At 37.3% G+C, this 9,207-nt stretch overlaps 1 protein-coding gene across 3 annotated transcripts in view; it reads left to right on the top strand.

Annotated features, from left to right (window-relative positions):
- Nucleotides 1-9,207, top strand: part of LOC107661607 (noelin-like) — a 51,119-nt gene that overhangs the window by 31,150 nt on the left and 10,762 nt on the right. The window contains exons 1-5 of one of the 3 annotated variants that reach the window (XM_016451268.1): nucleotides 1,412-2,013; nucleotides 3,167-3,316; nucleotides 4,084-4,239; nucleotides 7,070-7,289; nucleotides 8,039-8,170. In XM_016451268.1, coding sequence (XP_016306754.1) covers nucleotides 1,864-2,013; nucleotides 3,167-3,316; nucleotides 4,084-4,239; nucleotides 7,070-7,289; nucleotides 8,039-8,170 — 808 coding nt within the window. In that variant the 5' untranslated portion in view covers nucleotides 1,412-1,863. Of the gene's footprint in view, nucleotides 1-1,411; nucleotides 2,014-3,166; nucleotides 3,317-4,083; nucleotides 4,240-7,069; nucleotides 7,290-8,038; nucleotides 8,171-9,207 lie in introns of those variants that run through there. The other 2 variants (XM_016451269.1, XM_016451271.1) reach the window with 2 other exon arrangements.

The raw sequence follows: 9,207 nt of genomic DNA on the forward strand, positions 1-9,207 counted from the left end.
ATATATATAAATATATTGATTTTTTTTTTTTCCCTATTCAGCAAAACTTTTCATATTTCAAACTCAAAATATTCTCAAATCAGTTTAAAAATACAGGTTCCCATTGTGACAACTTACCCCATGTAGTGTGACAAAATGCCTGAGTGCAGGGGACAAAGTTAAACTTACAAGCCGAACTGTATCTATTTATCCCTGGGCAATAACAGTATAATTATTAAAAACTTTTATGTAGCCTGAACTTACACAAAAATCGTCTTTTTTAAAACCTACCCTGAGAAATATTCACTGGGAAGAAGTGTGACACATAGTCCCGGTTTCCCCAGTTTATTTATATAATATGGTTATTTTTGGTATCACGATTCCTGCACATCTAACTATGACGTGTTTTTCACCTCTTACTGTGTCACGACTACTCACTGACATGTCTAGGTCTGTGAATAATAGGTGTTAAACAAGTGATGCATGAGACTGCACTACTCATTCTGTCATAGTGCCAGATAGTGGTCGGGTGTAATTGCATCACAGTACCGCCGATCACAACACGGGGGCGCTCGAGTCATTCTAATGCTAACTGAATTAATACACTTACGGCACTGAATGTGTAGAATGCATGCAGGGCGGGTCCTTTCCGGGACCCTCTTATATATAATCCATCTACACATGTGCATATCAGATATTTACATATGTTTAAGTTTGCAATAAAGAGATTCTAAGCAAATATGCCACTTATGTTTCCATTTATTTCACAGGCTCTTATATGAGTAATATGTCCTCTTGACACATCTTGTGAGTCCTTTAATGGTACTATTTCTGGAAAAAAAAGCACTGATAAAAGTGACTTATGACAGGGTGCTTGTTAAAATAACCCTTTAGCCTTGTGTATTTAAAGTCAAACAACGTTTCAGTAACAAGTGACATTACAAGTCAGAAAACACCAAGTCCCATTATTAGCCTGAAGCGGTATCCATAGCAACAGTAAGCTGCTTGCTTTTTAATTCAGAATAGAACAGAAAAACTATAAAACTGTCCTTTTAACCTTATTATAGATTCACATGTTAAAATTTTAATCACAAAAAAGCTTAAATGTTTTGTTTAAAACGTCTTCATAGACGGTTAACTGTTTGGCGCGAAAAGAACCTCGGGAGAATTTGCCGCGAAAATTACTGACCGAAAATTTGACGCCACTCAAAGTGTTTTTATAATTTGCACAGTGGTGACATTTAAACATGATTACAATAGAGCAACAGTAAGAAAGGGCCCGCGGGAGAAATGTGATCGTTGGGTTGGATCGTTATTCACTCGCATTGACCCGGACTGGGGTGTGACATTGGGATAGTCGGTTTACAACCGTCCCGGGCGCGTGGCTATGACAATATGGGGCCATTAACGCGATCTGTCGCCAAGTGCAAATCTCCGGTGGCGCGTCTCGTGAGCAGTGGGGCGCTTGACGCGTTTACGCGTTCCCTTATATTGGAACGCGTGGCGCCGCCTCCTTTCTCATCCACGGAGAGCAGTCGGTGTGTGCAGTTGTAATCCATCCTGAGTAATTCACTTGCGTGGGGAAGGCGGACCAATAAGGGCGTGAACGCACACAAAAAAGGCACGGATAACGGAAAAGACACCAGAAGGGAGCAGCGCGCGAAGACGAGGGTTACAACCGTTCAGTTTTGATCACTTTAACAACATCAGACTCCATTCAATCACTGGCAATCAAGATGAGCACCGTGAGACTGTCTGAACCGGGACCGTCAGAGGAGATGATGCGGATGATGGTGATGCACGAGGCGCTCACGGGCAGCGATGCTCGCCGTTACGGTTCCCCGGTGGCTTGTGTAGAATGAGAGTTTGGGTCAGTGCGCAGAGATGTCGGTGCCTTTGCTGAAGATCGGTGTGGTGCTCAGCACCATGGCAATGATCACCAACTGGATGTCCCAGACACTGCCATCACTAGTGGGGCTCAACACCACCAAACTGACCGCGGAGCAGGGCGGCTATCCCGACCGGAGTGTAGGAGTAAGTCTCGGGTTATTTCCCCTCAAAATTCAAACGAAAAGTTCAAACATTAAGCTTTTAATATGTAAAACTATTTTCCACTATATCAGCGCGTCGCAACTCGCGTTTTTCCACATGTAAAGCGCTTTTTGTATACAAATGTTCATTCTTTTGCGTTCTGTTCCATTCGTTCTTTAAAAATGTCCAATGCAGGAACGTGTGTGCACGCCTCCTTGCGCTTTCTCGGTTTAAAAAAAGTGGCGTTCTCGGACCTGCTGATTGTGATGTCATGGAATTTCGATCGCTCAGCTCATTAATATCACAATTCGTAATGTTTTCGCCTTCTAATTAGCTGTAATCATTTTTTTTTTTAATAAAACAAAATTGCTGCAATAAGTCAATAGATATCAGAAGCATTTGTTTTGTGTGATTTTATTAGAATGAGCATGGAAAAGCCCACTGAAAGAAGCAAAGGGGTTTTAAGGCATAACATAGCGTTTTAACACGTTTTGAGTCCCTCAAGAACATTCTTATGATAAAAAAAGCAATAAAGAACGGAACAAATAAACTACATCACTAAACACACTGTAGATGTAACGCAGTTCTGTAGCTCTTTCGTGGTTCAGTCTTTTTCACTTTCATGGACAATTTTAATATTAATATCACTTTGAATATGAACAAAAATCTATGGGGTTTACCACGGGCCAGATTAAAAATGGAACATACCATGAAAAGACTGCAAAGCAGACAGAATCAAAGTCTGTTTGTAGTGTTGTAATATTCCACTGGTGTGGAGATTGTGGAGATTTCGGATTCTCCAGACCTGCATCAGCGGATGTTCATCAATCCTCCATCTGTCCCTCACTCTCACCAACTCCAGACAGACTGTGATTGGATCTGTAACTCAACAGGAGTTCAAGAATGACACAGCTGAGCAGGATAGATTGCCTCTCTCTTACAGCTGTCAGTCAAATAGACTACAAACTGTGCTCGTGAATGAGGCTGATGTAAAGCTGCTGCGTTTTGATTGGTGGGTGGGGAAGGGGGGCGTGGTCTGATGTGGCACGAGCAGATGGGATTTTGCATAATCTTGTGTCTTGTGTTTGAAATGCCAGTAAATCTGGGATTATAAATGAAACTGAAGTTTAGATGTTGTAATATTTCTCGTTGTCAGGTTTTACCTGCTAACCCAGAGGAGTCCTGGCAGGTGTACAGCTCGGCTCAGGACAGCGAGGGCAGGTGTGTGTGTACGGTCGTCGCACCTCAGCAGACCATGTGTTCAAGAGACGCCCGCACCAAACAACTCCGCCAGCTACTGGAGAAGGTGACCTCCCGACCCATAATGCTCTATTGGTTTGCCCTTGGGCATCATGAGTTGCCACAGACACATAATCTATGACAACCAGAGCTTTCCTCCAGAGATCAAAGTGACCTAGAGGCATGAGCCTAACAACAATATTATTCGCATAGAGTTAATGAGTTCCTCTGGAACACGGCTGGCGCAAAGGCAAACAGCCTTTCCTCAGAAAGACAATGATGCAACTCCTCGGACACATCAAATCATTAGCAGACGTGGTATAGCTGCAGAACTCGCTAGTGTGCTGAAGGTCACTAGATTTGTTATATATTGATGTTTAGAGTCAATATATTTAAACGTTTCTTCAAAATCAGATCATTTTAAGCTTAGTGGTAGTAAGAAAATGTTTGTTTTTTTTGTAAAAGAGGATAACAAATTAAATATCAAATTATCAAAATTAAAAAAATAAACTTAATATCTTGTAAAATATGTAGTTATATTCATAATCGCATATGTTTTTCAAAATAATAATAAAAATAATTTTATGAAATGAAAGAAAATTTGAAGAAAAATATTGAAAACATTGCATTTTTGTTCAAGAGAGGATAACAAATGAAACATATTTAATACATTCAATTATATATTTTTATCATTTTATTTTATATATTTATTTTCAAAGTATATAGTTATATATATATATATATATATATATATATATATATGAAGAAGAATTATATGAAATGTGTTTACTTACAAAACCACTTTATCTCTGGTATTTCTGTGTGTGTTTTTAGGTGCAAAACATGACGCAATCAATCCAAGTATTGGACCAGCGGACCCAGAGGGACCTGCAGTACGTTGTGAAGATGGAAGATCAGCTCCGTGGCCTGGAGACCAAATTCAGACAGGTGGAGGAGAACCACAAACAAAACATCGCCAAGCAATACAAGGTAAACACACAATTAAATGCAAACAGTGCACATATTTCACATGAATGCACACATCGTTCCACACTTTCATACACAAACACTGCAGATTGCATGCACACCTATGAAAGGTTGTGTGATTCTTGCGAAATGTGCAGACCTGTCTGATTCGATCCAAACAATTAGTGAACTTTTGGTCAAATGCAATATTTGCATTTTTGTATTTTTACATTTGCGAACAGAAGAATGCAAAATTCAATATGAATTATTAAATTAAAAATAATAACAAAGAACCAAAATAAACTAAAATATAAAAATAAAATAATAAACAAAACAAATTAAATATGAATAATTAATAAAGGATCTGCACATTTCGTTTTTTCTATAATGTACCAGTCAAAGCATCCCATGACACACTACACTACCTGACACATGCATGGACTGTAATTTTGTTTGCACTCTGTAACACAAGCGTGAGTGTGCGAGTGCATGAGATGTGCGTGTGTGACTGTGAGAGCACGTGAATGTGTTAGCTAGGTTAGTGAGTTAGCTCCCTGTGCTGAGTGTGTTGTTTCTTGCTTGCAGGGCTAACTATAAAGACATGATAGGAGAGCCAGAGGCCAGAAGAGGCAGGTCTAACCCACGATTGACTGAAGTGGGCGTCAGTCACACTGTTTATGTCACGATTCTCATATTCTATTCGTCATTAGCTGTAAGAAACACTTCTCCCCCCTCCCTTATCCAACCACCAATCAGATCTCCTCCTGCATGCTGCTCTAAAGAATTGTTACGTTTTATTTAGTTTCATTGCTATATTGCTATTATTATTACTATTACTACCATTATTATTCTCATCTTTGCTAGTATTGCTTAAGTTTTTTTATTATTATTATTATTATTATTATTATTATTACTCTTATTATTTGTCACTATGAGTCTTTGGTTTTTGAAGTAATATGCGTTTTTGAAGTAAAGAATTTAATCTTAACATCACATTGTTGTATGTGAGTTGTAATTTCAGCATGTGTCGCTTTCTGCTGTTGCATTCAAAACGACAACTAATAAAGTCTTTTCCCAATTGTTTACCGTGTTCAGAGCGCTTGATTTCGTCGATAAATGTTTGTAGATATATAATTTTTATACGGATATGAGTAGTTTTACTGCATCTTGGCCTCTGGTCTCTCACTGGCTCTACAAGCACGCACGCACACACACACACACACACACACACACACACACACACAAACATAACCTGCTAAAAAATGTTTTATTGGTTTATTGAAGCACTTCAGCAAAGAATCCTCTTATTAAAAACCATTTCTCAGGGTTTGTGAGGTGCTATATGCAAATTTAAGTTTGTATTACATTTGAAGTTCTTGATATTAACATAATTTGTTACAAAAGTGGATTTTTTTAAGCATCAGTACATACATTACGTGGCCAAAAGTATGTGGACATATTAAAGTTAAACGATTTTCCTCTACAACATCATTTAAAGATGTATAAAATCAAGACTACGCCCAAAACAGTCTCTTTACCTTGTGAAAAATAAGTACACAATATTATATACTTAATATACTTAAGTGCGAACTGAATGTAATGTTTTTGGACACTTGCCGTAATTGTATGTTATTTAAAATTAAATGAAACTGTATTAGTTTACATTTATATCAAATGCATTTAGAGTGATTTTAGGACTTAAGTTCATTGTTATATGTAATTTTAAATTGTCTTTGAAATATGGTGTAATGCTGAATGTGCAGACAGGCATTTATGGTAAATTAAAATCATATCATCGTTTACTGGTCCTTTGTAATGATGAAATTGCGATTTAGTACATTTACAAAAAATATTAACTCTAAACGTAATATTTTTAATTTGACAAAATTACAATTTACACAAAGTGTACTTAAGTGTGTTAAAACATCTGTAAGCATTATCTGCAAGTAGTTTTTTTTTTTTTAATATACTTTTAAGATTTTAAGTGCAATACAAGTGCACATTCAATACAACTAATTCAATTCTATACAAAAAGCACACTTCTTTTTCACAAGGGTAAACAAGCATTTAAAGTAGAACAGAGCTTTTTTGCACTAGCGAAGTTCATAAAAAATGGTTTATCCAGTCGTCTGGTGGGGAAAAACTGGACTGACCTGTACAAAACCCAGACCTGAACATAGAAGACCTTTGCAACCTTTTTCGATCATCCAACATCGATTCCTGACCTCACTGATGCTCAGGAGCAGATCTCTGCATCCTTGTTCCAGCGTCTAGAAAAACTTTCCCAGAAGAGTAGAAACTGTTATAGAAGCAAAACAAAGATTAAATGCTCATTCACACCATAAACAATAGTTATAAAGATGACTATAACGATTAGCGTCCACACCGACACACGATAACTTTGTTTATTATAAGCGCACTGCAGTTTGTTGTCCGCTTGTGCTCTTTAAAGTCAGGTGAATTATAAATAAACCATTATTATTATAAATGTGGTGTGGCCTCTGCCATTATTTTAAATTTGAGAACGATATCTTTATCGTTATAGTTTTATCCTTGGTGTGAACGGGTCTCAACCCATCGTAAATGCCAATGATTTTGAAATTGAAGCACACTGGTGTGGTGTTTAGATGTCCACATGCTTTGAGGCAGATGTGGTTTTCTATAAGAACGGCTCCAATGGCTGTAAAACCCTTTGAAACGTTTATTTTAAGAGTGTCCAGATGAACAAACACACTATACACAACAGTATTCAACACCTAGATTGTTCGAATTAGCATAGGCAGCAGAATTCAGACAGGTTTCAGAACGTACAGTAGGCAAGACTTTCCAACGTTTTCACGTTACATACTTACAGGCCATAAAGGCAAAAATGGCGGAGCTGCGTCCGCTGATTCCCGTACTGGAGGAGTACAAAGCAGACGCGCGGCTGGTTCAGCAGTTTAAGGAGGAAGTGCAGAACTTGACGTCCAGCCTCAGCCTCCTCCAGCAGGAGATGGGAGCCTACGACTATGACGACCTGCACTCCCGCGTGGTTAGTCTCGAGGAGCGGCTACGCGCGTGCATGCAGAAGCTCGGTAAGACACACAACAAATATGTGTTTATCTTTCTCAACAAAGTTTACCCAAGACATGATACTGGCTCAACATCGTTTGAATTCCAGGTACAGTATAAAATAAGCTCAATTTGTGGCATAATGTTGATCACCACAAAATTTCCACTTGTTCCTTCGTTTGTTTAGGAAAATAAAATTATGGCACTTTTAATGGAAGTGAATGTAGCCTATCTGTAAATGTTGAAATACTCACCGTTTCAATATTACAGCCATGCATTATCTTGTGTGTAAAGTCCAATTTTACAAATTTGGCATGAAGAAAAAAAAACCAAGTTTGACATTTTATTTGTCAAACATAACCATACATTTGACATGCAGTGAAATGCTTTTTTGATTTTCTGCACAAAAAACAAAAACTAAAAAAATTTAATTACATAAATTAACATATATTAGAATTTACAACACAGTGTAGAAAAAGTAAAAAAAACTGTAAACCTTTACAGCTAAAACAATACACATTTTAACAGAACTAATTTTATAAAATAATAATCTCACTGTAAATACTCCAGAAATGGAAATTGGCCTGTTAACTTCCATTGTACGTGTCTTGTTGTAATCTCAATTTTATTTTTTTCCCCAAATTATTTTTGTGGCAATTAACCTTATGCCACATGTTTGTACCAAACTTGTAGAATTAATTTAAGAAAAGCTATCATTTTAGAATTAAAACAAGCAGTATTTACTTAATTTATGAATCATTTTTTCTTTGAGGACTTTGCGGAGAGAAGACGACGACTTTGTCTGATTTAGCTACTCACAGACTAAACATGTGTCACAAATATACCGACCCAAGTATGCGAGTAGACGCTGGACTTTCTAACATAACAGCCAAAAAAGTCATGGGTATGAGCCGCCATGTGTCACAATCAACTGATGATTAATCAAGGGTGCAGCGGTAATTAATTAATAAAGCAACGCTTTTAAAAAATAAAGGTTCTTAGCAGCATCTCAGATTCAAAGAACTTTCTGAACTATTTTGGCCAGTTCCAGATTTTCTGTGTGGTTCTTAAGATCAGTGTTTTGGCTCCTGGGTTCTCTAAAGCACCAACACATGATGGCTTTCATAAGCACATAAAAATAAACAAACCTTTATTGGCATCCATGGTTCCATTAAGAACCTTTAACATCCATGGAAGCTTTCTATTTCAGACTCTTTATAGTGGAAAGAGTTCTTCACACTAAGAAAAATGGAACTGTTCACTGAAAGGAAACCGGTTCTTCTATGACATCACTGCAAAAAAAACCAACAAATTTTTTTTTGGAACCTTTATTTTTAAGAGCGAACTAAAGAATGGTTTAAAAAGATCGGGTACAAATAAAGGCATTTATAATAAGAGAAATGAAGTCAAAATCAGAATCTAATCTCACTTGTCTTCGATTCACTCTAATCTGATTTCTCAAACACGTTGTCTGCCATTTCCCAATGATGAAGAAAAATCTTAAACGAGATCTCTTTAAATTGACTGTTTCTTCTTGATGAAATGGAGAGCAACTGGAGACTTCTGCTTACGTCTCCTGCTTCTCAGATGTTTCAGAAGAGCCCAGTATTCTCCTGTGTCTCTTCTGGAGTTTTCAGAGGAGATCTCAACATCTCAAACTGTGTGATTTGACCAAAAGTCTGCAATCAAAAGTCAGAGATTTCAATATTTTTCATCCATTTCTACTAAGATCAAATGTTCTGAGCTGCTCTCCACATTAATTTTACAGCTCTGTACTCTTACTGTATGTCAACTATTCTTTCATTTGGGTCTGTTTTTATTTTAGCAGAAACATCTGAGATGTAGCTGATACTTAAAGGGGTCATGTAATGCACTTTTACAAGTTGTTTGAACTGAAATGTTTGTTGGCAGTGTGTGTACACAACCACCCTAAAATGATAA

Source organism: Sinocyclocheilus anshuiensis, unplaced genomic scaffold, assembly GCF_001515605.1.
Source record: "Sinocyclocheilus anshuiensis isolate Anshui unplaced genomic scaffold, SAMN03320099.WGS_v1.1 scaffold1425, whole genome shotgun sequence".
Classification (NCBI taxonomy): Eukaryota; Metazoa; Chordata; class Actinopteri; order Cypriniformes; family Cyprinidae; genus Sinocyclocheilus; species Sinocyclocheilus anshuiensis.